The following is a 27,292-nucleotide window of genomic DNA, read 5'->3' on the forward strand; positions in this document are numbered from 1 at the left end:
CTCTCTCTCTCACACACACACACACACACACACACACACTCTTTTGGCTTTACCCACCCAGAAATCCCCTTGTGCTGTGTGTTACTCTGTCTCAAGAGTAGTTCTGTACAATAGTATTTGCTACAGTGCCAGCAAAAAAGGGTCTAAAAACCAGTGTGGCTGCACTGTGTGAGTGCAGACTATCACACAAAACACACTCTGGCTTTTAAACTAGGAAGGGAAGGATGTTGCCCATAAATAGTCAGACATGCCTTTGCAACCAGGAGCACTAGAACATCTTCCCTTTTCCTCCCATTAACATTTCTATTCCTGCCATGTGATGAAGTTCTGAGCCCAGACACGGCCTTGGTGGGGTGGGAAAGGACAAAACCTAACTCTCTGAATTTCTCTGCTGCCATCCCCACTGTCCCTACACACTCATTTCCCCTTTTGTACCATCTTCCTTTCCCTTCTTTGTGAAGGGAGAGAGTTTGTAAAACAATCAATTGACATAAGTCACCTGAATTCATTTAATTCTCATCTCAGACAGGTGGGGTTTAGTGTCTAAGGGTACAAAGTAAGCTAGCTCAATCAATAGGACTTACATTCTGGTCAGAGTTTAGGATTGCAGCCTGAATCAGCCAAGGTTGGTTCTCTTAGACCATGTGTGGTCCCCACCTCCGACACACCACCAGGTCCTAAATCCAACCACTCCAATAGCTCAAGAGGTTGCCTGAGGCAATATATATTTAGGCGTGCCAATCAAGCTGCACACAGCCTGGAAAATAGATGCTTGTAGCAGAAAACTACCTTTGATGCCAATTCTCAAGCAAGTCACTGCTGAACCTCCCCAGATCAAGTCACTGTTCCCCCTTGCTGTCAATTGACTTCCAAGACCGCTGACTCTGGCAGGCCAAATTTCATCTTGTACTTGTCAAAGAGTTTAATCAGAGAGTTCATGTAGAGGCTGTGATAAAAGTCTACTTGTTTCAGGCTCGGATTTTCAATTTTTGGAATGGTGATGGGCTCTCCAACTGAAAGAAAAAACAAGGTACAAAACATGGTGAGTTCAGATAGGGTTGAGGCAGTGGCATAGCTAGAGGGGGTGCAAAGCACTAAGTTTCGCAGGGAGGCTCACCGTGATGTGCACGTGGCCCCTCCCCTTTGGAGCCATTCCTGGTGGTGGAAGGCAAATGCCTTCATTTTGCCCCCACTGCCTGGAATGTCTCCAAAGGGGAGGGGGAGAGGCCACTTGCATGCCGCACTGAGACTCTCTGCAAAACCCCTTCTAGCTACGCCACTGGACTGAGGTCTGCTTGGAAATTTCTGGGTGATTTACAGGGTTTTAACTTTAAATCTTAATAGCAACAGCTACTTATTCCCCTTCAATTAGGTTGCTTAAATGAAGAAAGGTTGAGGGAAAATCAGAAGTGAATTTTCTCCTTCTGTGAAAGGACTGTGAGATCAGTCCTGGTTCTGAAAACAAATTCCTATACTAAGCATGTTCTCAGAGACACCTTGCACCCCAAGCCTATGCCCATTTACTCAGCACAAAGTTCTATTGTGTTCAATGGGGCTTACTGTCAGGTAAATACGGACAGAATTGCAGCTTTCATCTTTATCAAATAATACATTTTTTATTATAGCCAGCATATATACATGTATTTATACTGTACATGTACATGTGAAATCATTTTTCCTAAAGCCAGTACATAGCCCTGTCAAAACCATATATGCAGCCATGATTTTGCCATGTTGTCAATTTCAGTTAATTTCCTTCACTTGACAGAGTCAGTATCTTTTGGAAAGCTCACTTGAAATAGTTGAATCTCTTAACGACATAAGAGGAGCCTTGCTAGATCAGGCCACAGGCCCATCTAGCCCAGCTTCCTGTATCTCACAGTGGCCCATCAGACAGATGTCTCAGGGAGCACACAAGACAACAAGAGACCAGCATCCTGGTGCCTACTCCCTTGCATCTGGCATTCAGAGATAACTAACCAGGAGATGTACCCATCATGGCTTGTAACCTGTCATGGAATTTTCTCCAGAAATCTGTCCAATCCCCTTTTAAAGGCATCCAGGCAAGATGCCATCGCCACATCCTGTGGCAAGGAATTCCACAGACTAATTACATGATGGATGAAAAAATATTTTTAAGCCACAATCCTATGTATATTTTCTTAGGAGTAACCCTGTTAAACACAGTGGGACTTAATTCTGAGTAGACTGTGCTGTTAATGTTATTTTCTCCATTAAAGCTCCTTCCCTTTCACCCCTGCCCCCAGTCACCTTTCCTCTAAGTTCATAACTGTCAGTACAAGCCTAATCCCAATGCTTCCTGAAGCTAAAATAGGCCAGCTGATGCTTCCCGTCTTCCAGAGAGCACATACCTACGGTGGTGATGGGTGTGGAGTACGGCAACAGTCCCTAGTTGTTGCACAAAAAAAGGCCTTGTCCATGGAACACACAAGGAGCAAAGCCTATGTACTTCTGGAACTTTTTCTGGAACCATCTTCCCCACGAGCCCTCCTCAAAGATCACCTGCTTGTATGTCTCATTCTCACCAAATGAGTACACAGGAACTAGGTCCACACAGGAAGAGAAAGAATCCAGAATCCAGTTAGACACTTTCCCCTGCATGATGCCAGGACAGACCTCTCTCCATGTGGTGAAAGGAAACTGACAGCCACTTCGAGGTTGAGATTCACCTCTGGAGGCCGCTTCCACACTGCTCCAGGCCCAGCATGGCCTCCAGAGGCCCCTGCAGGTTTTGCTATGCCTCTGGAAGTGACTTCTGTGCCGGTTTCGGAACACAACTTTCCATTGTGGAGGTGGAGGTGGGTTGCAATGCCAGTGCCAGATGCCAAGGTGGGATGTAGCTCCGGCAAGTTTTAGAACCATTAATCTAAACAATTAAAGGCCACAGCCTAAAAAATTAGAGGTTCTTGTGATGATGAATGAGTTACATTGCGAGATTAATTCTTAACCTTGACTGTACAAATTCACATAGCTGGCATCTGGGTTGAGGCTCCCTAAGGAAAGCCATACCGTATTTTTGTTCTTGCAGTGAAAGATGGGGCTGTTTTTCTCCCCTTACCCATGTCACAAAGCCAACTTGACAAAGCCTTTCCGGTTCTTCAAGGTCACCAAATTTTTGTCTTGCATGCAGTTCAGGGAGCACCACCCACCACGATCACAATGGCATTCCCAGTTCCGTTTTTGGAAAGGAGGTAATCAATGGTGTCGCGGTTGACAGGGCAGATACCTGAGAATTCAAAGAGAAAGCAAAGCTCTTCTTAAAAAGTGAACCCGGCAAATGCATAGTGCCTTGTGGGAAAAGAGGGCTCCTTTCATAGGGAATCCCTTTCATAAGGAAGAGGAGATCCCTTGGTTCTTCATGTCAAGGATCGAGAGCAGGGCCTTGTCTATCCCACCGTTGCGGGGCACCCACACTACAGAACTGATGCTGAATTTGGCATCCTGAGAACACAGGTTACACAGCAAATTTCTAGCCCCTGAGACCTATCCCAGTCATCTGGTATTCAGAAGTCAATTGCCTCCATACATGGAGTCTCAAAGAGCCCCTGCTGATACCTTTATTTCTCTGTGCCTATGTTCTCTCTTCCAAATCAAGACATCACCACCACTTTGGGAAGCAAATGCCACAGTGAGAAGCCTGCTGTGTGAAGCTGCATTTCCTTTGATAATCCCTGAGTCTTGAGCCAATCATCTTTGTTAGGTGACCCCAAATCCTAATATGATTATAGAGGGAGAAATTTACATGCACTTCCAATTCATGCAAATGTGCCGAGTTTCTAGGGCAGAGCCAAACTGGGGGGAGCATTAAAAAAAAAACAAAAAAAACCACTATGCCCTCTGAGAAAACATCCCCGTCTTGGTGATTTTTCAGAAAGGGGGGCTGCAAAATTGGGGGAATATTCACCCATTGGGACTCTAGCACAGGCAAAAAACATTGCCTATTCACTGAAAAGGCAGGACGCTCTGCACTCCTGTTGCCAAATTGAATTGGCTGTGTAATGACATTATGTTGTGATCATTATGTTGTCAGCATGGTCTGTGATTAGCTATGATCGCTTCAGGAAGGAGCCCCTTGAAATGAGTGGACAACCTAATCTGAGGATGAGAAAAAACCATTTGTCTAAGCGCTCAGCAAAAAGATGGTAGAGGAGATCTGAACTTCGAGGACTTGGAGCAAGATGCAGTTTCACTTCTTCGAGGTCAATAGTGTGGCTCTGAGCTGTGAGCACAGTGGACATGTCCTGGAGCCATTGGAGCTACCCAAAATCGTCACTCCCACCCCCCTGAACTGCACGTTGCACACAGGTGCTTTGGGAGCACAGAGCAGCTCTCAGGACATGGAGGGCAGCTATTTTTTTTTTCTTTTTCAGATGAAGGCCTTATGAAGAGAAAGAACCCCACCCACATGCCAGGTTTTTGATCTGGATTGTGTCCTCCTCCCAGCTCTGCCCCCCCTCCCCATGGCTGCTTTTTCTTAAGTAAGAAACACTTCTTGGTTTAAGCCAGTGATTTTCAACTTGTGTGCCGTAGTGTGTCACAAAAGGTGTGCCAAGGTGGTTTGGAGCATAGCAGTTGAAAATCACTACAAAACTCTTCTGAGTCCTGTGCCATTTTTCTCAGGCACTTTCCATAGTAACACATTTCCTGTCCCTCTTCCACAGAGCTGCAGAACCCAGAAGTGTCCCAGAAGCCAGAAGTGACACCTCAAGAGGCAAAGACCACAGAGATCAGCGTGCTTTGAGAAGAGAAACATTGAAAATCACTGCTTCAAGCACATCTGTTAATATTTAAGGGAAAGCCTAGTTTGGCCCCAGCCACAATAAGGGCAGAGAGGAGGAAGGTCACGGAGGTAGTGAAGCTATCCAGACCTACTTCCAGGGAAGTCCCAATGAACTCAGGGCCCACTCCTATTCAACTTTCCAGCACTGGTGCTAACACAATGCATTCCCGAGGTAAGGGAACAAGTGTTCCCTTATCTTGAGGAAGCCTCTGTGACTTTCTCCTCACCAAAGAATGCAGCACACACCCCATCAGCACGGCTGCACCCATACTGGAAAATTGGATAGGAATGGGCCATCCGTCAGGCTCCCTTTCAAAGATGTGCTTTCACTCTTACCCCCCAAACATTAAGTAGTCCCTCAAAATGGGCATTTTGAAGTTCCCAGCCAATGTGGTGAGGTACGGCCAGATCCCAGGAAACCTCTGGCTCATGCTTGTGGCTTCAGTGCTGAAGTTGCAAAAGGAGCCCATTCCCAGGATGCCATGCTGGTGGGAGGCAATGATGTCATTCCTGCTGGTCAATAGGTTGTGGGTTTTAACCAGCTGAAGAAGAGGAAGGAAAACCCAAGTCACATCAATGGAAGCGCAAACACTTCCCCTCCCGTGCAGGAGGACAACAACCTCGTCAGCAGCACCAACATTTCTACAGCACAGACCGAAGGCAGGCAACAAAACTGAGCCTCATAAAATATAAATGCAGCCTGGGGCAAAAGGAGCCAGTCCAAAGGTGGACTCGATATGTGGACAGTTTCACAGATATATCTGAACCAGCCACATCTGGATGAAGGCCTGGCTGGATAAGAGCCAAAGGCCAGGGTGTCCCAGCACCCACATGGTCAACCCAGTGCCACAAACAGCACATGGAGACAACATGCTGTTGTGTTGCTGTCGCTCTCCAGCAACCAGATGTATGCTGCCTCTGAACATGGACATTCCATAGAGCTATAATGATATATCGCCACTGATGTGAATTTATCAGATCCTCTTTAAAAACCAATCAAGTTAGAGGCTATTGCCAGCCTGCAGAACAGGGAATTCCATCCATTCGTTAGGTTTCTCTCTCTGGGGCACCACCGAATTTGGAGAACCTGCAGGACTGGACCAGATTCCACCTCCACCCAGAATTCCCTAAAGAGTTTATCACACTTTGTCAGGTCTTTACCTCTGACTGGAAGAGTTTGCACTGGCAAGAAGTCTAAACTATATTCAGCTGGGAAAATATTCCTTCAGTGACAGCACAGCTGATAAATCCAGCAGTCATTTTCATACAACAGAGTGTTGGAACTGGCTGGATAATCTGCAAGGAATTCAAGGCCACAAGATGGCATCAGCCACTAGCTTGGCCAACAGCAACTGTTACCCTGAGCATGCCTGATCTTGTCTGATCTTAGAAGCTAAGCAGGGTCAGGCCTGGTTAGTACTTGGATGGGAGACCGCCTGGGAATACCAGGTGCTGTAGGCTTATACCATAGTCTTTCGAGACTGAAGGTTGCCAACCATTTTTTGGTGGCCAAAAAAAAAGAGGACAAAATTTATAGGCTCCGTCTATATATGACTGTGATAACAAAGAATGGAACTTCCATGTTCAGGGACTGTATATCTCTTCTAGATAGATGCTGTCTACAAAAAAGCAAAGGTGGCTTTTTCATCTTCTCCTGCTTGTGAAGCTCCCAGAGTCATCTTTCTGGAGGGTTGCCAGATCTCAGTGTTTGACCTGAGAAGCTTCCTTCTTGGAAACTCCAGAGTCCAGCAGTAAGCACAGAGTTTCAGAGTGGGGAACAGAACCAAAGGGGTCGGCTACTTTCCACCTGGCTTGAGAAGTCTTACCATTTGTTTTGCACCCCTCATGTCCACCCGTCTCCATTCTGAAGCACCAGCCAGGCTCTCCTCTTGATCTATATAGAGGCAACCCTCTGCCCCTGCCAAGTCCCACTGGATTCCACCTGTATTCTGCTAAGCACCAGCCTTGAGCTCTCAGGCTCCCCTGGCACCTAGGAGGTTCCAGACTATCTGATTTGCCGGACTATTGGGAGATACAGACCTTAATGCCCCAATTGAGTCATATAACTGAAAGTTGGAGAAAACACAAGCACTGCCTGTCCTCCCACCATGCCAGCAATCACTTGGCTCAGCTGCTTCTGTTGCTGCCCTGCAACCCACTTCTTGCAGAAGCCCAATCACTTGTGTGTTCATATTGAGACAGGACTTTCAGGATTGCTGCAGAACTGAGGTTTGTTTTGGAAGGGAGCCACCAAGCTGGTACCACTAGAGTGCTGACGCCAACTGGGGAGGCCCCATCTCACTCTTTGTCAGTACCTCGTATTTGAAAAATTGCTTCTTCTTCTCACTTGCCATTCAAAATACACATCCACTCCAGGAACTGGCCTCAAGCACCTATTCACTCTCAAGAGAAAAAACGTTCATGAGCTCCAACCACAAGCTCCTCGAAGCCTGACCTTTTGGGGTCAGGGCAGATCTGCTGCCAAAAAATTGCAGCTGAGGATGACCCCAATTTCTGGGACTGGAAAAGGGAAAGATTCTATTCACGTTCTTCACATTGTACTTAAGTATTGTAAATATTAATGAAATCAAAAGTTAGTGTTCATGTTTGGGTTGATTTGGAAAAAGCTTGAAAAGAAAGTATCCAGCTGTTGCGTAAACCCCGGAGCGGTGGTGTAGCTAGAGGGGTGCAAAGCACTAAGTTTTGCAGGGAGCCTCACTGCAGTGTGCCCCTCCCCTTTGGATCCAGGTGTATGCCTCCATCTTGCTCACACTGCCCAGAATGGCCCTGCAGGGGAGGGCCTGCTTGCATACCCAGGTGAGGCTCCCTACAAAACTTAGTGCTTTGCACCCCCTCTAAGCTATGCCCCTGCCCTGGAGCAGTCAGTTTTGGACTGCTGTGTACAGTTCTGGTTACAGTTCTCAATAAGGACATTGTAGAACTGGCATACAAATGAGGGCAACTAAAGCGATCAAGAGTTTGGAATACCTGCCCTTGGAGGAAAAGATGAGCTCTTTTTTTTTAAAGCCAGAAAGCCCCAACTAGGTGGGGGGGCATGAGGGAGGTTTATAAAATCATCCATGGTGGAGAAGGCAGTGGCATCACTAGCGAGGGGCAGGGGGGGTTGTCCGCCCCAGGTACCAGCCTTGGGAGGAGGTGACACCGCAAGTGGTCAAAATAGCTAACATCACGGAAGTTAGGAATAATCCCATCGTGCCACATACCATTGGATTCAGAATTTCCAGCAGAATGCAAAGAAAAAAAACTGGAGTGAAATATCCCTTTTCTGTCAAAAGTTATGGCCAAAAAACCAGAAAACAAAGAAATGCATGGAGCCCTATGGAAAGTGAAACTAAACCATACCGCGCGTTTACTCGTGAGTAGAACTTGCCTTCGTTCGTTGGAAAGGGCAGGCCGAGAGGAATCTGGTGTCACTGGACACCAGAATGGTCCTGATCCGATGAATGCAGCCCCCAAAAAATACCCCAAAAAACAAGGAAGTCCCTCCTTCCAAGCTGGCAAATGTATTGAGCCCTATGGAAAGCGAAACTACATGGCTGTGTTTTGGTCTTTCAGGTAGTCTGGACTCAGGTCCCGGAGGGCCTTAGGGCAGGGCCTTGCCTGTGACACTTTCAAATGAGACTATTTTTGGCCTACTGCTAGATCTAGTGTAGTTTTAATGTGGCATTTTTGTGCACCGCTTCTGTTGTGCTTCGATTCTTGCTGTTTCACATTGTTTTGCTGCTGTTTTTATTACTGCTGAGCGATAGGTTTTATACTGCCTTTCAGCTTTTAGTAATATTTTCAAGGCGGCTCATGAACCACAGAACCTAACAAAACAAACATAACGTATCGTTGGCAGGATTGAGGCACCAGAAACAAGTCAGACGCAGCACATCCCCACGCATTATTTTTGACTTACATTTATTTCTATAAATTTGTACAAAAAGAACAAATTCTGATGCACAATATTCCATGAGATGCCAAAAAGTTGAGCATTACTTTTTTACCTCTCTACATATCATTATCATGATCACAGGGATATGAGAATCCAGGAACAGAAGGCCTGGTATTCTGCAGCACCCAAAAGGCACATTTAGAGCTTCGATCATATCAACAATTAAAACAGTTGAAGGCGGCAGGTTAAACATGCGGTAGTGCAAAATGTTTAAATATATATATATATTATATGCAGACACACTGGGCTCTGAATATATTTCTCTATAAAGCATCAGTCCATATCCATGTAAACATTTAAAAACAGTCAATATAGTGTGCAGAGGAGCTACTTTATACATTCACTGAATTGAATAATAATAATCATATTCTTTAAACACAGAGAAATCATTCCACAGTGTTACAGGTAGGCTTTGCCCTCCTCCAAATGTTCCGCCCATGAGAACTCTTGCTGGATTTAAATGTATTTTCTTCCTCTCCTAAAGGGCCAACACCATCCCTGAGGAAGGCTTTTCTGCTTTTAATAGCTGCCTGGACAGGAAGGAATCCAATTGATTGGTATTTATAGCATATCAACAGGGGATATGGTGTTTTGCAAAGAGGCAGTTCTCTGCCCCCAAGGAACTTACAATTCAAATTCTGATAGCGGGGGAGGCAACAGAGGGGAGAGAGAGAGAGAGAGAAGGGTTGAATGTGAGCACTTGGGAGTTTAGGGTTGGTTTCAGCTGGGGATGAAGATGGAGGTGTATCAAAGATGTGACTTAAAGATGGGTTTTGTGGAAGGATCTGAAGGAAGGGGCGTGTGTTGCTTCTGGGAGGAAATTAAGGCAAAAGGGGCAGCAAGGAAGAATGGGCAGAACTATTTAAGGAGCAGGAGACCTTTGGACAGAGGAGTCCTATTGGAGAAGCAATGCTCACAGGAATGCAAACTAGGGCAGAAAGACAGGGTGGGGTGAACTTTGAAGACAAGGAAGTGAGTTCAAATTTTCCTTTCATGGGACTCCAATAAATCTACACCTGATGAATTTCTCCCCATCATGCATCTGTTAAACGAACCAAAGCCTCCCACAGGAACACAGTTGGCAATGCCCGACAAACACACACCCCAAAACAGATAAAGCAGAACACAAAGTTGTGGCTTCTTGCCATTACATAAAGTTGACCTGCCAACACCAGTTCTGGATTTTGCTTTAAAATACTGCTGACTTCATATTGAGCTTCCAGCATTTTTGGAGGAGTCACACACGTGGGCACAGCATATTTCAAATGGTCAGATCTGCAAAGAGAGACCAAAAGTGCAACCCTATGCATGTCTATTCAGAAGTACACCCAACAGAGTTCAATGGGAAATACTCCCAGGTAAATGTGGACAGGATTGCAGCCTAAGACAGTAAGGGTAACAGGGCAGAGAGAGCAATTTGTGTAACTGAACAAATGTGTTCATTATCAGATAATGTTTTTGGTTGCTAGCTCTTTTGTATGTCAAGGTCAATTTTAAAAAATGGGAGCAAACATTGGAATTTGCATTGCTTGTGCGTTCGGGGAGGGGGGCTTTACTTAACCAGAAATCCCCTTGTGCTGTGTGTAGCTCTGTCTCAAGAGTAGTTCTGTATTTGCTACAGTACCAGTGAAAAAGGGTCTAAAAACCAGTGTGGCTGCACTGTGTGAGTGCAGACTATCACACAAAACATGGACTCTGGCTTTTAAACTAGGAAGGGAAGGATGTTGCCCATGAATATTCAGGCATGCCTTTGCAACCAGGAGCACTAGAACATCTTCCCTTTTCCTCCCATTAACATTTCTGTTCCTGCCATTTAGTTATTTGATTTTTCTCTGTAAACCGCTTTGTGAACTTTTAGTTGAAAAGCGGTATATAAATACTGTTAATAATAATAATTAATAATAATAAATGTGATGAAGTACTGAACCCAGAGACAGCCTTGGTGGGGTGGGAATGAACAAAACCTAATTATCTGAATTTCTCTGCTGCCATCCCCACTGTCCCTATGCACTCATTTCCCTTTTACACCACCTTCCTTTCCCTTCTTTGTGGAAGGAGAGAGTTTGTAAAACAATCAATTGACATAAGTCACCTGAATTCATTTAATTCTCATCTCAGACAGGTGGGGTTTAGTGCCTAAGGGTACAAAGTAAGCCTGCTCAATTCAATAGGACTTACTCTCTGGTCAGAGTTTAGGATTGCAGCCTGAATCAGCCAAGGTTGGTTCATCTTAGACCATGTGTGGTCCCCACCTCCGACACACCACCAGGTCCTAAATCCAACATGGCAGCAGCCCAAGTGGTTGCCTGAGGCAATATATATTTAGGGGTGCCAATCAAGCCGCACACAGCCTGGAAAATAGATGCTTGTAGCATCCTAAGTGGCAGCACCAACACTGTCAAAAAGCTCTAGGATGCATCTCACAATATTACATGCCACTGGTGTAGCTACGGGGGGGCACAGCGAGTACTGCAGGTGCCACAATGCACCATGTAAGTGGCCTCTCCCATTCACTGTCCGACCCTTTCCAGGCAGCGACTGAAAGACACAATCGCTCGCTGAACCAAATGGCATCTCCTGGGCATCGATGCCGCTGCCCAGAACGGCTCTGATGGCGAGTGGGAGAGGCTGCTGACACAGCGCATTGCGGCACCTGCAGTACTTGCCGTGATGCCCCCCAATAGCTACACGACTGGCTGCTACCACTTAGGGTCAGCATAACACCCCGGCCAGCCTTGCTCAGGTCAAGTTATGGCGCATTTACCGTCAATCGAGTGCTTCCCTGTCTGCCCTCCTTTGGGTTTTGCATTCAGAGAACTCCTCGCAGGAACTCAGAGCAGCAGTAAATCAGGGATGGAGCCCCTGCTTTGCATGCAGAAAGTCCCAGGTTCAGTCTCTGGTGGGCACCTCCAGGGAAGAGAATCCTGGGGACCAACACAGGGAAAGACCCCTAGATGCCTGATGTCCTAGTGGGCGGCTGCCAGTCAGTGCTGGGCTAGATGGAACACGGGTCTGATTCAGCAGAAGGCACCTTCAGATGAGAGCAACTGCTGCATGATCACTCTGCAGCAGAATGATGTCAGTGGTGTTCCTCACACTGCCCCCCCCCCCCAGGGCTGAAGGAGGAGACAACAGCTTGGGGCTTTGCATGCAGAGAACCTGAGCTTCAACCTCCAGGTCGAAGGGTCTTGGATAGCAGCACTGTTATTGCCTGACCTCTCTTGAACCCCTGGAGAGCTACTGCCATTCAAGGTAGACCATCCCAATGACCCACAAGTCTGAGCTCCCCTGCTCTAACTTGGGTGCATCACTGTCTGCCCAGGAGGACCAAGCTGGATAGCCAAGAAGAGGCTCCAAAGGCAAGCCAGCCTCTCTTTCATGACAAGGCTGATGGGGAACTTAAGAGAGGGTCTGTCACAAACCAAAAACTGTGACTAGAGAGGCCTACTGCTTGAGTTTTTAGACAACTTCTCTTTTTTTATCCTTTTAAAAGCGCATCCACGCTTGCTTCCCGATGCACAGACCACGACAGAAAACTCGGTCTCCAGCAGAAAACTGTCTTTGATGCTGCTTCGCAAGCAAGTCGCTGCTCTGCAAGTTGCAGAGGTTTGCTGCCAAACCTCCCCAGATCAAGCCACCGTTCCCCCTTGCTGTCAGTTGACTTCCAAGACCGCTGATTCCGGCAGGCCAAATTTCGTCTTGTACTTGTCAAAGAGTTTAATCAGAGAGTTCATGTAGAGGCTGTGATAAAAGTCTACTTGCTTCAGGCTCGGATTTTCAGTTTTTGGAATGGTGATGGGCTCCCCAACTGAAAGAGAAAACAAGGTGAGTTCAGACAGGGGGGTGGTTGAGGTAGTGGCATAGCTAGAGGGGGTGCAAGGCACTAAATTTTGCAGGGAGCCTCACCGTGATGTGCAAGCGGCCCCTTGGGAGCCATTCCGGGGGTGGCAGCAAAAGAGGCAAATGCCTTCATTTTGCCCCCACTGCCTGGAATGTCTCCAAAAGGGAAGGGGGAGAAGGCACTTGCCACACTGAGACTCTCTGCAAAACTTAGTGCTTTGCGTCCCCTCTAGCTATGCCACTGGGCTGAGGTCTTCTTGGAAATTTCTGTGTGATTTGCAGGGTTTTAACTTTAAATCTTAATAGCAACAGCAATTTATTCCTCTTCAATTAGGCTGATAAAATGAAGAAAGATTGAGGGGAAACCAGGAATGGATTTTTTCCTTCTGTGAAAGGACTGTTGTTAGATCGGTCCTCGTTCTGAAAACAAATTCCTATGCTAAGCATGTTCTCAGAGACCCCTTGCACCCCAAGTCTATGCACATTTACTCAGCATAAAGTTCTACTGGGTTCAATGGGGCTTATTGTCAGGTAAGTGTGGTTAGAACTCCAGCTTTAATATTTATCAAAGAATAATCCCCTTTTAAAGGCAACCAGGCAAGATGCCGTCACCACATCCTGTGGCAAGGAATTCCACAGACTAATTACATGATGGATGATGGATGAAGAAATATTTTCTTAAGCCACAATCCTGTGTATATTTTCCAAGGAGTAACCCTGTTAAACACAGTGGGACTTAATTCTGAGTAGACTGTGCTGTTAATGTTATTTTCTCCATTAAAGCTCCTCCCCTTTCACCCCGCCCCGTTACCTTTCCTCTAAGCTCATAACTGTCAGTACAAGCCTAATCCCAACACTTCCTGAAGCTAAAATAGGCCAGCTGACGCTTCCCGTCTTCCAGAGCACATACCTACAGTGGTGATGGGTGTGGAGTACGGCAGCAGTCCCCAGCTGTCGCACGAAAAAAGGCCTCGTCCATGGAACACACAAGGGGCAAAGCCTATGTACTTCTGGAACTTCTTCTGGAACCATCTTCCCCACGAGCCCTCCTCAAAGATCACCTGCTTGTATGTCTCATTCTCACCAAATGAGTACACAGGAACTAGGTCCGCACTGGAAGAGAGACAATCCAGAAGCCAGTTAGACACTTTCCCCTGCATGATGCCAGGACAGACTTTGGGCTGGTCTCCCTGTGGGAGGAGCAAATTTTTAATCAGAGCTTCCACAGACTGATTATATTCATTCATTAGTGAAATCACAGATTGCTCACTGCAGCTACCTGCAAATTGGTGGTCTCTTGCCATGTGCATATTCACCAATCTGGACACAGAGGGAAGGCCATTCCATATGGAATAGGCTGCAAATCATAGTGCACCAGTGGCCAACCTTTCAACTTTAGGGCTCCTGGACCTTTAGCAATTGTGCCAAAGCGGGAATTTCAGCAGGTGTGGCTTGTCATCTCTCAGATGGAAAAATAAGTGCCCGAACCCAAATGTACAGAAAGTTATGTTAGATCGCTCATCGGACTAAAACATGATGCAATTCTTGGCTGGCCTCTGCCAGTGCAATGAGCATGTGCTTTGTTGCAAGTGTGCCATAAGGTTTGTGGCGCCAATGCAATGGCCTGTACAGGCGTGCTGGTGCCAGTCAAAGGCCTGAACCCTCTGGAGAAAGTAAAGTCTCTGCCGGCAGGCAGATGGGTGGGGGGGGGGAGGGCAGAATAGAGGCAGAGAGTTTAACATTTTTAAACAGTATGTTTTCAAATTAATTGGGCCTTGGTATGCCTCTGGAAGTGACTTCTGTGCCAGTTTTGGAACACTGTGTATGAGGCCCATAGAGGCCTCTGGAGGTGGGTTGCAATGCCAGTGCCGGATGCCAAGGTGGGATGTAGTTCCGGCAACTTTTAAAACCATCGATCTAAACCAGTGGTATTCAAACTGGGGAGTCGTGATGCCCCAGCCTGAAGGTCACGGCCTCTGCCCCCTTAAGGGACAGGGGAAGTGAGGTGGCAGGGACGCAATCCGCAGGATCGTGTCGCTAACAGGGCTGCGGGGACTGGGATGCACCCACCAGTCCCTACAGCAGTCTCTTTGGCGTGGAGGGAGCCCTGCGCAAGTGTCTGCAGGCTCCCCAGTTCATCTGAAATGAAAGTGGAGTGATCACGCGCCACTTCCGGTTTTGCAGAAGTGAAGCGGATCACTCCACTTTCACTTTAGGAATGTTGGGAAGCCCTACAGACACTTGCGCAGGGCTCCCCACACCCCAGGATGGCTGCTGCACTGACTGGTGAGTGCATCCCAGTTCCTGCATCTGCCTCCACCCCCCAGGCCCCTGCAAGAACTCACAGTGGTGCAAAGTCTGAAAACCGCTGATCTAAACAATTAAAGGCCGCAGCCTAAAAGATTGAAGGTTCTTGTGATGATGAACGAATTACACTGCGAGATTAATTCTTAACCTAGACTGTACAAATTCACATAGCTGGCATCTGGGTTGAGGCTCCCTAAGGAAAGCCATACCGTATTTTTGTTCTTGCAGGGAAAGATGGGGCTGCTTTTCTCCCCTTACCCATGTCGCAAAGCCAACTTGACAAAGCCTTTCCGGTTCCTCAAGGTCACCGAATTTTTGCCTTGTGTGCAGTTCAGGGATTCGGCAGCACCACCCACCACGATCACTATGGCATTGCCAGTTCCATTCTTGGAAAGGATGTAATCGATGGTGTCGCGGTTGACGGGGCAGATACCTGAGAATTCAAAGAGAAGGCAAAGCTCTTCTTAAAAAGTGAACACTGCAAATGCAGAGCACAACAAAAAGGAACTTAGAATCAAATTAGATATTCCCTTGAACTTGCCATTAACAGACATGTTTACAATGGTGATCCTTTTAATTAAGGATAAAAACAGCTGCGGGAAGGAGGCGAAGGCAATCCTCATCAGAAACGCATCCCTCAGGGAGCTTCACTCTCTCCCTTCACATTGTTTTCCTACTCAAAATTACCACTCCCACCCCCCCTGAACTGCAAGTTGCATACAGGTGCTTTGGGGGTATACAGCAGCTCTCAGGACATGAGGACCAGGGGACAGTTATTCTTTTTTTTTTTCTTTTCTAGGTGAAAGCAGCACAAGGAGAAAGAACCCAACCCACGTGCCAGGGTCTTGATCTGGATTGTGTGCCTCCTCCCAGCTTGCCCCCACCCCCGCCATGGCTGCTTCTTTTAAATAAGAGGCACTTTTTGATTTAAGCCAGTGATTTCCAACTGGTGTGCCATGGTACATAGGTCTGCCGCATGAGTTTGGAGCGCAGTGGTTGAAAATCACTGAAAAACTCTTCCAAGATCTGTGCCTCTTTTCTCAGGCACTTTCCATAGTAACAGATTTCCCGTCCCTCTTCCACAGAGCTGCAGAACCCAGAAGAGTCTCCCAGAAGCCAGAAGTGATATCTCAAGAGGCAAAGGCCACAGAGATCCGCGTGTCATGAGAAGAAAAACATTGAAAAAAACCACTGGTTCAAGCACATCTGTTAATGACACATTTAAGAGAAAGCCTAGTTTGGCCCCAGCCACATTAAGAGCAGAGAGGAGGAAGGACACAGAGGCAGTGAAGATATGTTGACTTCCCTGGAAGTCCCAATGAACCCAGGGCCCAATCCTATCCAACTTTCCAGCACCAGTGCAGCTGCAAAAGATGTTCCCTTACCTTGAGGAGGCCTCTGTGACTTTCTCCCCACCAAAGGAAGCAGCACACACCCCATCAGCACGTCTGCACCCACACTGGAAAATTGAATAGGACCGGGCCCTCAGTTAGTCTCCCTTCCAAAGATGTGCTTTCACTCTTACCCCCAGACATTAAGTAGTCCCTCAAAATGGGCATTCTGAAATTCCCAGCCAATGTGGCGAGGTACGGCCGGATCCCAGGAAACTTCTGGCCCACGCCTGTGGCCTCAGTGCTGAAGTTGCAGAAGGCCCCCATTCCCAAGATGCCGTGCGGGTGGTAGCCAAAGATGTAATTCCTGCTGGTCAACAGGTTGTGGGTTTTAACCAGCTGAAGAAGAGGAAGGAAAACCCACGTCACATCAATGGAAGCTCTAACACTTCCCCTCCCATGCAGGAGGACAACAACCTCGTCAGCTGCACCAACATTTCTACAGCACAGACTGAAGGCAGGCAACAAAACTGAGCCTCATAAAATATAAATGCAGCCTGGGGCAAAAGGAGCCAGTCCAAAGGTGGAGTCGATATGTGGACAGTTTCACAGATATATCTGAACCAGCCACATCTGGATGAAGGCCTGGCTGGATAAGAGCCAAAGGCCAGGGTGTCCCAGCACACCACTTCTACATGGCCAACCCAGTGCCACAAACAGCGCATGGAGACAACATGCTGTTGTGTTGCTGTCGCTCTCCAGCAACCAGATGTGTGCTGCCTCTGAACATGGACATTCCATAGAGCTATGATGATGTATCGCCACTGATGTGAATTTATCAGATCCTCTTTTAAAACCAATCAAGTTAGAAGCTATTAGCCTGCAGAACAGGGAATTCCATCCATTCGTTAGGCTTCTCTCTCTGGGGCACCACCAAATTTGGAGAACCTGCGGGACTGGACCAGATTCCGCCTCCACCCAGAATTCCCTAAAGAGTTTATCACACTTTGTCAGGTCTTTACTTCTGACTGGAAGAGTTTGCACTGGCAGGAAGTCTAAACTATATTCAGCTGGGAAAATGTGCCTTCAGTGACAGCACAGCTGATAAATCCAGCAGTCATTTTCATACAACAGAGTGTTGGAACTGGCTGGATAATCTGCAAGGAATTCAAGGCCACAAGATGGCATCAGCCACTAGCTTTGGTGGCCACAAATAAAGAGGACAACATTTATAGGCTCCATCTGTATGACTGCGATAATAAAGAATGGAACCTCTATGTTCAGGGACTGTATATCTCTTCTAGATAGATGCTGTCTACAAAAAAGCAAAGGTGGCTTTTTTCATCTTCTCCTGTTTTTGAGGCTCCCAGAGTCATCTTTCTGGAGGGTTGCCAGATCTCAGTGTTTGACCTGAGAAGCTTACTGCTTGGAGACTCCAGCACAGGGGTCTCTATACTTTTCAGCCAAAGGGCCGCATCAAATATCTGGTAACCCCTGCTAATTGGGTAAGAGGCACTCTTTCAAGTGGGTGTTTCTCTTTTTAGCAGGGGGAGAGTAACTGGCCCACCTCACCCCAGCAGTGTCTTTTCTAGTGGCTGTCTGCTGGTGTTCTTTTTGCATCTTTTTAGATTGTGAGCCCTTTTGGGACAGGGAGCCATTATTTATTTGATTTTTCTCTGTAAACCGCTTTGTGAACTTTTAGTTGAAAAGCGGTATATAAATACAGTTAATAATAATACAGTGTCGAGGGTCAGAAAAAAATTAAATAATAAAATCTAAGCAAGCACATTAGAGATAGAACTTAGATGAATGAATAAATGAATGGGTGCAAATGCCCAGGATTTCTCCAAGCACCAACACAGCCCCCAAAATAAAGCACACACTTAAATGGACCCCCATTCCCCCATCCCACAAGTGCAACTCCAGTTGTGTTTGGTCAACAGGGCCAGAGGCTCTCAAGGGATCAGAGGCTGGCCATAGGCTGAATAGAGACTGGCCGAAGGCCGCAACTGGCCCCCAGCCCAAGGACGAGGGCTCCCTCCACTGCTTGCTGTTTCATGTCCGTGATGCAGCAGCGGCAGCAAAGGAAAGGCTGGCCTTGCTTTGTGCAAGGACTTTTATGGGCCTTGAGCTTTGCAAGACCTTCATTCATTCATATAAGTTTCATCTTATATATTCATTTATTTAAATACATGTATTTATTTAAATACATGCAAACTTATTCAAATTTGAAATGTTAATTAATTCTTTCTTCCAGGCCCCCGACACAGTGTCAGATGATGTGACCCTCCTGCCAAAAAGTCTGGACATCCCTGCTCTATAAGATGCCACCCTTTGCCCCTGCCAGGCCCCACTGGATTCCACCTGTATTCTGCTAAGCACCAGCCTTGAGCTCTCAGGCTCCCCTGGCACCTAGGAGGTGCCGGGCTATCGGACTACTGGGAGGTACAGGCCTTAATGCCTCAATTTAGGGCCCAACCCTAACCAGGTCTACTCAGAAGTAAGTTCTGTTTTGTTCAATGGGGCTTAGGAAAAGTGTGGTTAGGATTGCAACCTGTGTGATATAATTCAAAGCTGGAGAAAACACAAGCACTGCCTGGATTCCCACCATGCCAGCGGTCACTTGGCTCAGCTGCTTCTGCTGCTGCCTTGCAACCCACTTCTTGCAGAAGCCCAATCGCTTGTGTGTTCATGTTGAGACTGGACTTTCAGGATTGCTGCAGAACTGGCTGCCGGATCATCAAAATTTTACAGTTATTTGCTGAACACCAGCGAGAGTCTAAACTTCTTACAAGATGCTTTGGTGTTCCCATTTTTTCCCCCGTTGACTTGCAGCCAGAGCTACTTTGAGCAACAAAGGTCCAGGAGAACGTGTCCTCTGTTGACCACCCAGCAACCCCAATTCAGTCTGGAATAAATGACCCCTCCCTGGGCTATCACTGCCTATCCTCAAGGCCCTCCACAAGTCAAGCAAGAGGTTATATTGGGTCCCATCATGCAAGAAACAGGTAGTGAAAAATACCTTGCCTGTTATTACCTCATCTTCACTGAGATATTTTATCTCAAGAATTTATCACATAGGCTGAAATGACAACCTTTGTTCCATCGCAGTTACAATGTACAGTCTGGATGTAAAACCAAACAAGGATCACGTCCCCCTGGCTTGGTGTGCTTTTTATAGGCCAATTCCACTCTGCTTTGTTTATCAATACAGTAGAGTCCCTCAGTATCCGTGGAGGAGGGGAGTTCCATTCCATAAGAACATAAGAACAGCCCCACTGGATCAGGCCATAGGCCCATCTAGTCCAGCTTCCTGTATCTCACAGCGGCCCACCAAATGCCCCAGGGAGCACAGCGGATGACAAGAGACCTGCAAGGCTTCCTGGGAATTGTAGTTACGAACATAAGAACAGCCCCACTGGATCAGGCCGTAGGCCCATCTAGTCCAGCTTCCTGTATCTCACAGCGGCCCACCAAATGCCCCAGGGAGCACACCTGATAACAAGAGACCTGCAAGGCTTCCTGGGAATTGTAGTTAAGAACATAAGAACAGCCCCACTGGATCAGGCCATAGGCCCATCTAGTCCAGCTTCCTGTATCTCACAGCGGCCCACCAAATGCCACTCCACCTTTCTTCGCTGTCTTCAGCTGCTGAGCTGAAGTCAGTTCATTGTGAGCACAAAGTCCGGGTAACTCCCTTGTCAGCTGCCTACATAGCGTTGTGTCAGGGCATCAATCTTATGAGGCTCCCTGCAAAACTTAGTGCTTTGCACCCCCTCTAGCTATGCCTTGCTTGTTGCTGAACCACTTCTTAAGGCTAGAGCCTGAAGTTGAACCACATTCTTAATGAATCCGATTCCCTGCCTAACACAGGCAGCCCTCTGAGATGCAGACAGAAAAAGGTGATAAGACCCGAAAACAGGATTTTCAGCTCGCCAGGCATGACCCAGGGCTAGAAGCCACGTATCACGCAACAGAGACCTTTAGATTCAGATGCATAATTAAAGGCCAACTGTCATCATGGAGGGAAGCCATCCGGAGATTAATTCTGCATGTTTGGTAATTGGACTCTAGAACGGGAGATAACTGAGAGCCAGTCGGTGCTAAAACAAGCCGACTGTACAAACAGGCAGAGGACAAAACAGCCAGCATACATGGCTCAGACAGGCTGCCCTTTGATACAGATTGATCATCACAACCCTGCATTTCCCCTGCAGGATAAGTAGCCTCAAGGCACGTATGTGGGGCTCCCCAAACCAGTGTTTGCCTTGAGTCACTAATACAGGGGAGGAGGGGCTCAATTCCCCTTACCTGATGCCTCTCCCTTGCAAAGTCTGGTTCCCCCCAGATGGGCAACATGTTTGCTTTAACACTCACGGAAACACTCGGGAAAAGGTTATCACATTGGCTCAGACTTTGCCAATATGCTGTACCAGAAACCTACAGAGACTGGAGCAGTATTTCTCAAACCGTGGGTCGGGACCCACTTGGTGGGTTGCGAGCCAATTCCAGGTGGGTCCCCATTCATTTCAATATTTTATTTTTAATATATTAGACTTGACGCTACCATGGTATGTGACTACATTTGGGGAAGTACTTTTAACAGGCTGCTATATATATGCTTTTAACAATGATAGTCAATGGGACTTACTCCTGGGTAAGTGTGGGTAGGATTAAAGCCTAGGATTGTTAAAACCTTTCCTGCTTGATGATGTCACATTCTAAAAAGTGGGTCTCAGTGCTAAAAGTGTGAGAACCCCTGGACTAGTGGGTAGGACATTGCAATACTCACCCGTATTGGAAAGTAATCCCGGAAATAGCGCCACACAGCCCAATTCCTGACCCAAGATGATCTTCTGCCAGCTTTTGAAAAACAAAGAGAGCAGTCATCAGAACGGACAGGTGGGGCAGGGTGGGGTGCGGAATCCCAATGAGGGAGATATGGGAAGCAGGAAACACAGATTCTCAGCTACAGTCAGAAGTAGATATAACCTTCCTTACTCAGAGGACAAGAAAAACCCTGTTGGTTGTTGTTGGGTTCCTAGAAGTTTCAAGGCAGAACCTCAGTGGCATTTATTTAATTTTTTTCCTCTGACTTGTCAGTGTTGTCCTGTAAAGTCTTTGCAATAAGAGGAAGTGTTAACACTTGCGTCAATTTCGTGGCACCCATCAAGTTGTGGACAGGTCTTTCATCCCAAGCCTGCTGCCACCTCCCTCCAGCCCATCTTGGAATGGGCTGCTCGGATCCCACTCACTAAAAGCATGCAGAGAGTGGAGTAGAAGCGGTGGTCCCCGTCCTTACCCACTCACTTCACTCCTTCCTCGGGTGGACTCTTAAACAAACCTGGAAGTACAGGAAGAGGTGGCCATGCTCACAGCGTGTCCTGTACTTCCTGTTTTGTTTGGGACTGCGCAAGAAAGAAAGGATGCACGGGGTGGGTGGCTGGGACAGACACCTTCCTTGTGGTTTGATGAGGGGGCACGGGCAGTGGTAGAATTTGCACCTGTTTCAAGCAGCGCTTGGGCTCAAGCTGGGACCACAAAGAAGCCACCTGCCACTGAAAGGATGATGTACTGTATGTACTAAACATACAGTTTAGTGATGTACTAAACGGCATAGCAAGTACCAATTTGCACCTGAGTTACTGCTGATCAGAGAATCTGAACAGCCTAAATAGGGGCAGGGTGGAGTCTTTGTGGCAGTGGCATAGCTAGCGGGGGTGCAAAGCACTAAGTTTTGAAGGAAACCTCACCACAGCACGCAAGCAGCCACCCTTCCCTTTGCAGGCATTCTGGGCAGGGGGAGCAAAACAGAGAAGTTCCCCCCTTCCGGGAATTGCTCCAAAGGGGAGGGGCCCCTTGCATGCTGCAGTGAGGCTCCCTGCAAAACTTAGTGCTTTGCAACCCCTCTAGCTATGCCACTGCTTTGTGGTGTTGCCAGTCTTAAACTATTGGGAGCAAGAAATTGGCTGATAGCCTATAAATCTCCCCCCTCCCCCCCCCGTGATCTGTCACTAGATCCCAATTCACTTGCTGCTCACTTCCCCCCACCCCGTCCTACATGGCTTTACCTTTTTTTGGAGTGTTCCAGTCAAACACCAACCATGCCAGATAGGCAGCTGCTATCAGCCAGCAGTCGGTACAGAGAAGGTACATGATGATAATTGTGCACACAATACCTGAGGAGCGGAGGGGAGGAAGAGGAGAAAAAGCAGAATGGATTCAGTTTGCCAAGAAGGGATTTTCAATGGCGTACAAACATACAATTGCCTCTTGGACCTTTCCATACCGGAAGGATTTCCAGCAAAATCCGATCTGGTTGTTTAAGGCTTAAGTGGCAACACATCAGGCCTAAGCCTCTAGCTGCGTTTCGGTCAAAAAGCTGCCTCCAAAGCCCTCAAGCAGATCATTATCTTAGAGTCCACCTCATTGATCCAACTCCCAAAAGTCTTTTGCTCTTCAGTGCTGAAATCCCAAGCGGTTTCAGACATTTCGGTTCCACGACATTCACAGTCCTCAGACATCTCCATTTCCCACATCCAAGGAAGCTGCGTGAACCAAAGTCTGCATCTACCCCTATTTTTTGTTCCACCTCATCAATTCAAGCGTTTGCCGTTGGGCAAGGAAGAGGAAGGCAGACACAGAGAGCTGGTCAAACTTTACACTTTGCTCTGTGGTCTAGAACAGAGGTTCTCAAACTTTTAGCACTAGGACCCACTTTTTAAGAAGGAGAATCTGTCAGGACCCACTGGAAATGATGTTGTGACCGGAAGTGACATCATCAAACAGGAAAATTTTTAACAATCCTAGGCTGCAATTTTACCCCCACTTATCCAGGAGTAAGTTCCATCTACTATCACTGTTCAAAGGTACAGATCTGTAACATTTCCCCAAATGCAGTCACATACCATCAATTCTAAAACAAAAATAAAATAAAATACACATTGAAATGAATGGGGATCCACCTGAAATTGGCTCATGACCCACCTAGTGAGTCCCAACCCACAGTTTGAGAAACACTGGTCGAAAAACTTGCTTTTTAGAAGAAAAAAAAATGGAAAAACACCCTCAGGCTTATCTGAACTCTCACATACAAAAGTTCTCCATGAATTTTAATATGATGGTCTAAAGAAAAGCCCACCTCTCGATTTCTGCCCGATGGTTTCTCCCAGTTAGATTGGCAGCCAGTCGCTTGGATTAACAAGGGATGAGTAAATGACCAGGGATGAACCATCAGCCACACTGATGTTAGCTACCAGCAAGATAAGAAGGCTACTTGGGAGGAGCTGGGATGCTCCCCACCAGGCCAGTTTTGAAGAAGATACATGAGGCAGCTGGCAACCTGAGAGGGAGCCAGCCAGGCATGCAGGTTGATGCACATGAAAGAAAGGGGTGGCAGGAGAGGGCTATGCCAGCCATGTGTTGGCAACCTTCAGCCTCGAAAGACTCTGGTATCGTGCTCTGAAAGGTGGTTCTGGCACAGCGTCTAGTGTGGCTGAAAAGGCCGATTCGGGAGTGACAATCCCTTCCACACCGGGAGCAAGTGCAGTCTGTCCCTGGTCTGTCTCCCTGGCTATGGGCCTTCCTTCTTTGCCTCTTAGCCTCAGACTGTTGGCCAAGTGTCTCATCAAACTGGGAAAGGCCATGCTGCACAGCCTGCCTCCAAGCGGGACGCTCAGAGGCCAGGGTTTCCCACCTGTTGAGGTCCACTCCTAAGGCCTTCAGATCCCTCTTGCAGATGTCCTTGTATCGCAGCTGTGGTCTGCCTGTAGGGCGCTTTCCTTGCCAGCCATGCCTGGACACATACAGCCAAGATGGCCTGGCCAGCACTCTAGCACACAACCCACAGGTCACAACCATGAGGGATTCTCCAATGAGAAAGAGCTCTACTGCACTGGATGCAAAACACATGTCCTGCATTAAAAAGCAAGCTGACATATCAGGAGAAAGAGAGGTCAGAAGGCAGGGGCAATGAAACTCCCCTTTGTAAATAACAGTGCAAGCATCATCTGAGATCCTGGCAGGTGGCCAGTGGGACAGGTTTTTGGCTCTGCCTTCAGAAAATAAGCCCATGAAAAGAGGGTGAAACTCTTCTTAGATCTTTGGGAGCCCAACCATACCCAGGAAGCCCTTTCCTTTGTGCCCTGCCCTGTGCATCTTGGCTCCACAATGACCTCCAATTCTACTGCTACTATTTGGTCCACCTGACCATTTTAACAGCTGAGAACTTGAAGACCACCACCCACAGTTGCTGGGCAACTGATCTCAAAAGATGCTGTTGACTGCATTTACATGGCAAGGGTGGGAGGGGTTATGATCAAACAGCTTGAAGCTGCCTATAAGGTGAGAGCCCTTGTGAACAGCGCTCACACGCAAGAACAGAGCAGCTGAGCTATGGTCATAGCCCCATGTTGGGGGAGGCCACAGTTTCTTTGCCAGCCCTGACCCTATCACCTGCCAGGTTCTTTGGCTGACCCCAAGGTCTAATATTAGACAGGAACGCCCATGTTTACCCTCTGGGGCTTTAGGAACATCCCACTATTTGTTCAGCACCATCTGTTTACAAGGTAGAAGAGAAAGAGAGACACATGCCTCCCCCCCCACTTCCTGCCCAAGGACATAACAATCTGAATGGTGAGAGAGAACAAGGCAGTGGTGAGAATTGAAGCAACAGAAGGGAGCTACCCGCAGGTGAAGTTACACACTTTTGCTACAGCTGGTGATGGTAACATGGCTCCGGTGGACATGGGTCTTCCCTTCCCCTATGTTACTCTCACAAACACCCTGTGGGGTAGAAGAGGCTGAACTCAAGCTTGATACAAGATCACACAGTGAGTTTCAGAAAGCTACTGACTGTCCCAGCTTCTCTGCCCTCACACAGACTGGGCTGCAAACAGCCAAAACTATTCCTTGAGCGCCTGGAATGTTCATGAACATTCCTTTCCATCACAGCAGCTCAGTTAGTTTGTGCCAGGGTGCCGCAAAAGCAGGATGCAATAACTAGCACCTGGCCTTACCATCTCAGGGGTAATATCGCAGCAAAGCAAGCACCCACAGGCCATGTTATACATTTCCAATGTTGCTTCTGGTTCTTTTCCTCCCTTCTCAAGAAAGTTCAACAACAGTTTACTGGTGCTTGCATGACTTGCATGTGTTTTCTGAAATGCAACTCCCCCACTATGTATTAGGTTAGCCAGAGGCACATGGTGACCTCCATGTTGTGTAGCTGACAGAAACGTGGAGCAGGAAAAACAAAAAAAAACCCAGGATGCAAACCTTGACCAAGCTAATAAAACTCAGTGTCCTTGGCAAGTAACCATTTTGCAATGGAGTATAAAAATCCAATGGCATAATCCAGCAGCACTCAAACATGCGCCCGCTGCACACCCAAAACACAGTCCCTGTTTGGACCGCATCTGAGTGTTCCGCCCAGGTGCTGCACTATGTCACGAGGACGAACAATCTATAATAATAATAATAATAATAATAATAATAATAATAATAATAATAATACAGGTATTTCTATACCGCCTTTCTTGGTCCTCAGACTTTATTCAAGGCGGTTTACATAGGCAGGCAATTTTTAAATCCCCGTAGGGATTTTTACAATTTGAAAGAAGGTTTCTATCTTTCAAGAAACCACAACATTCAGATGTTTCTTTCTTGATCTGGTTTCACATTCTGGCCTCCATCCTCCCCCGCTCAGAGCAGATGGAATAGCTCGGCTCAGCTTGTCAGCTGCTTCAAGGTCGCACGGTGCCGGTGGCCTCGAACTGGCGACCTTCGGATGTTATCTTCAGGCAAATGGAGGCTCAACCCTCTAGATCAGACCTCCTGCCCAGGCAGTCGTGTCATCTGCCTGGTGTCTGGCAAGACAGAACATCTGGGCAGAAGCAACTGCCCAGAGTATGCCTATCCTCTGAAAGAGGAGAATGTCACGCAAAGCCCAAGCGGAACCAGAAGGTCTGCTCACCAGGCAGACGGATCCGTGTGAACGCTAGATCTGGCCCCAAGGCCTGGGTTCTCAAGGCCCTGGTATAATCCTATGTATGTTCACTCACAAGTGTATTCAACCAATTTCAGTGGGACTTCCTCCCAGGTAAATGTGGAAAGGATGGCAGCCCTTGTGTGCACGCCTGCGCTCCTTGGAAGGTGTCTGAGATCACACATGGGATAAAGCCTCTGTGGCGAAAAAGGGAACTCACCCATGATGAGGAAGGAAATGATCCATTGCAACACGGAGATGACCTGTAGTTGTTTCTCAACTTTGGACTTTGACAGCCAGGACAGGTCCTGAAGAGCAGAGAGGATGCTGGACCCAGTACCTGAAAGCACAAGAAGATGGTCTGAGCACCCAGTTCCTTTACACAACTTCCCATGAAAGCAGAAAGAGACAGCACATATTGGGACAACCAGCTCAACAGGCTGCTTTCTAACAGCACAAGTTGAGGTGTGTCTACTCAAGAAAGCCCCAGGAAATTGCGTTCAGTGGGGCCTACTCCCAGGAAAGTGTGCATAAAATTGCAGCCCAAGTATAGGAGTTAACATGGAAACAGGTTTAATCAGTCTTGCAGGAATCCCACACACAGACTTCCACTGTGTGCCTGAGATACACCAGCACCTCGGTCCATGCACATTCAGAGATAAGCATGGCAGGCTTCATGTGCCCCTGAACATCATTCCTACACTTCCAGTGCTGAAACACTATAGTTCAGCAGCCCTGGCCGCATCAGGCCTCAGTCAGCCTCTTCCTTCTCAGAGCAGCCAATGAGATGCCGCTGGGAAGTCAACAAGGCAGACAAAACAGCCTTCTCTAAGGGCTGTTCACATGTTAAGTGCTCTGGGGGAGCAGCTGTGTTTCTGCAGAGTGTCTGTAGCTGGGCACAGTTATTTATGGGTACAGACAATCTGTCCCTGTGGTACAGCCCTCCACTACTACGTGCCCCCTCCCGCCCAGCAACTAGAATGAAGTCATATGGAGGACATATGGAGGACTAGAATGCAGTCATATGCAGTCAAATTATGCAGGGGATGGACAGAGTGGATAAAGAGATG

The 27,292-nt window shown here is 47.4% G+C and overlaps 1 protein-coding gene and 2 pseudogenes across 1 annotated transcript; 1 reads left to right on the top strand and 2 right to left on the bottom strand.

Annotated features, from left to right (window-relative positions):
- Positions 1–858: 858 nt before the first annotated feature.
- LOC136644002 (diacylglycerol O-acyltransferase 2-like) lies at positions 859–11,404 on the bottom strand (annotated as a pseudogene).
- On the top strand, positions 6,143–6,262 carry LOC136646708 (5S ribosomal RNA; annotated as a pseudogene).
- Positions 11,405–12,412: 1,008 nt separating the features above from the next.
- Positions 12,413–26,566, bottom strand: LOC136644299 (diacylglycerol O-acyltransferase 2-like). Its single transcript, XM_066620038.1, has 7 exons — positions 26,443–26,566; positions 22,309–22,416; positions 21,030–21,100; positions 16,432–16,636; positions 15,165–15,339; positions 13,510–13,712; positions 12,413–12,567 (listed from the first exon to the last, which is right to left on the bottom strand). The coding sequence occupies exons 1-7, from the start codon at positions 26,444–26,446 to the stop codon at positions 12,413–12,415; spliced, it is 921 nt and encodes a 306-aa protein (XP_066476135.1). The 5' UTR covers positions 26,447–26,566.
- Positions 26,567–27,292: the final 726 nt, after the last annotated feature.

This window comes from Tiliqua scincoides, chromosome 3 (assembly GCF_035046505.1).
Source record: "Tiliqua scincoides isolate rTilSci1 chromosome 3, rTilSci1.hap2, whole genome shotgun sequence".
Lineage (NCBI taxonomy): Eukaryota > Metazoa > Chordata > Lepidosauria > Squamata > Scincidae > Tiliqua > Tiliqua scincoides.